The 2500-nt window shown below is 42.9% G+C and overlaps 1 protein-coding gene across 1 annotated transcript in view; it reads right to left on the bottom strand.

The window, feature by feature from the left end:
* The window catches only part of myo15ab (myosin XVAb), a 143526-nt gene that overhangs the window by 66236 nt on the left and 74790 nt on the right, over positions 1–2500 (bottom strand). Inside the window, exon 32 of the mRNA XM_042103536.1 lies at positions 2396–2500. This exon is cut by the window's right edge and continues 166 nt beyond it. Within this exon, the coding sequence (XP_041959470.1) occupies positions 2396–2500 (105 nt within the window). The remainder of the gene's footprint in view (positions 1–2395) is intronic.

Here is a 2500-nt window from a genome sequence, read left to right as displayed (position 1 = left end):
CACACACACACACACACACACAAACACACACAATGGATGAGTGAATCAGCAGGTCTGTCAACTCTCTGTCACACACACACACACACACACACATGCACACACATTAGCCAGCTCGTACATATCTGTGTCATATGCACATTAGCCAGCTAGTACGTAGCTATGTCATATATGTGTTAGCCAGCTAGTACGTAGCTGTGTTATATGCACATTAGCCAGCTAGTACGTAGCTGTGTCATATGCACATTAGCCTTAGCCAGCTAGTACGTAGCTGTGTCATATGCACATTAGCCAGCTAGTACGTAGCAGTGTCATATGCACATTAGCCTTAGCCAGCTAGTACGTGGCTGTGTCATATGCACATTAGCCAGCTAATACGTAGCTGTGTCATATATGTGATAGCCAGCTAGTACGTAGCTGTGTCATATGCACATTAGCCAGCTAGTACGTAGCTGTGTCATATGCACATTAGCTAGCTGGTACGTAGCTGTGTCATAAGCACGTTAGCCAGCTATGTATATGTATATGTGTCCTGCTAGTGAGAGAGCTAGCAGCCTGGGCTTTTAGCTCAATTGCTAGCATTCTCGATTCCCGATCAGGGGTGTTGCAGTTTGCGGGTTCAAGTCATGGGCTGAGCCGCATGGTAAACACAATGCAGGTGACATTAGCACTATGAACAACAACGTGCATTGCAAAGACAGAAAATTTAACATCTGATCACTCAGAGGTGCTAACATTAGCTATATTACACTCAGAGGTGCCAACATTAGCTATCCTACTCAGAGGTGCTAACATTAGCTATCCTACTCAGAGACACTAGCATTAGCTATCCTACTCAGAGCTGCTAACATTAGCTTATCTTACTCAGATGCGCTAACATTAGCTATCCTACTCAGGGACACTAGCATTAGCTATCCTACTCAGAGGTGCTAACATTAGCTATCCTACTCAGGGACACTAGCATTAGCTATCCTACTCAGAGGTGCTAACATTAGCTATCCTACTCAGAGACACTAGCATTAGCTATCCTACTCAGAGCTGCTAACATTAGCTTATCTTACTCAGATGCGCTAACATTAGCTATCCTACTCAGAGGTGCTAACATTAGCTATCCTACTCAGATGCACTAACATTAGCTATCCTACTCAGGGACACTAGCATTAGCTATCCTACTCAGAGGTGCTAACATTAGCTATCCTACTCAGAGGTGCTAACATTAGCTATCCTACTCAGAGACACTAGCATTAGCTATCCTACTCAGAGGTGCTAACATTAGCTATCCTACTCAGATGCGCTAACATTAGCAAGATTTCACTTTTTTCCATTGTGTCTGGTTCCCCTGTATTTGTGTTAGCAGTTTGGGTAAGCTTAGCAAACCCAACATCACATCAGTAACTAAAGCCTACTCATGCAATACAGTTGGGATCACATCAGTAACTAAAGCCTACTCATGCAATACAATTGGGATACTAGTAACTAAAGCCTACTCATGCAATACAGTTGGGATCACATCAGTAACTAAAGCCTACTCATGCAATACAGTTGGGATACTAGTAACTAAAGCCTACTCATGCAATACAGTTGGGATCACATCAGTAACTAAAGCCTACTCATGCAATACAGTTGGGATACTAGTAACTAAAGCCTACTCATGGGATACAGTTGGGATCACATCAGTAACTAAAGCCTACTCATGCAATACAGTTGGGATACTAGTAACTAAAGCCTACTCATGCGATACAGTTGGGATAATAGTAACTAAAGCCTACTCATGCAATACAGTTGGGATACTAGTAAATAAAGCCTACTCATGCGATACAGTTGGGATACTAGTAACTAAAGCCTACTCATGCAATACAGTTGGAATCATATCAGTAACTAAAGCCTACTCATGCAACACAGTTGGGATACTAGTAACTAAAGCCTACTCATGCGATACAGTTGGGATAATAGTAACTAAAGCCTACTCATGCAATACAGTTGGGATACTAGTAAATAAAGCCTACTCATGCGATACAGTTGGGATACTAGTAACTAAAGCCTACTCATGCAATACAGTTGGGATCACATCAGTAACTAAAGCCTACTCATGCAATACAGTTGGGATACTAGTAACTAAAGCCTACTCATGCAATACAGTTGGGATCACATCAGTAACTAAAGCCTACTCATGCAACACAGTTGGGATACTAGTAACTAAAGCCTACTCATGCGATACAGTTGGGATCATATCAGTAACTAAAGCCTACTCATGCACACAGAGCTCACAGAGATTTATGTGATGTTACACACACACACACACACGTATGTTACACACACACACACACACACACACGTATGTTACACACACACACACACACACACACACTCACACAGACACACACACACACAGACGTACATGCTGGTGTTGTGTTTGGGCAGGGTGAACTGATCGGTGGACAGCAGGAAGTAGCTCTTCTGTTTGGGGAAGTCGGCGGGCAGTTCCATCTCTGAGATCACGTCC

This window comes from Alosa sapidissima, chromosome 9 (genome assembly GCF_018492685.1).
Source record: "Alosa sapidissima isolate fAloSap1 chromosome 9, fAloSap1.pri, whole genome shotgun sequence".
Classification (NCBI taxonomy): Eukaryota; Metazoa; Chordata; class Actinopteri; order Clupeiformes; family Clupeidae; genus Alosa; species Alosa sapidissima.
Note: the sequence above shows the minus strand (reverse complement) of the source record. Positions and strands in the feature narration are given on the sequence as shown.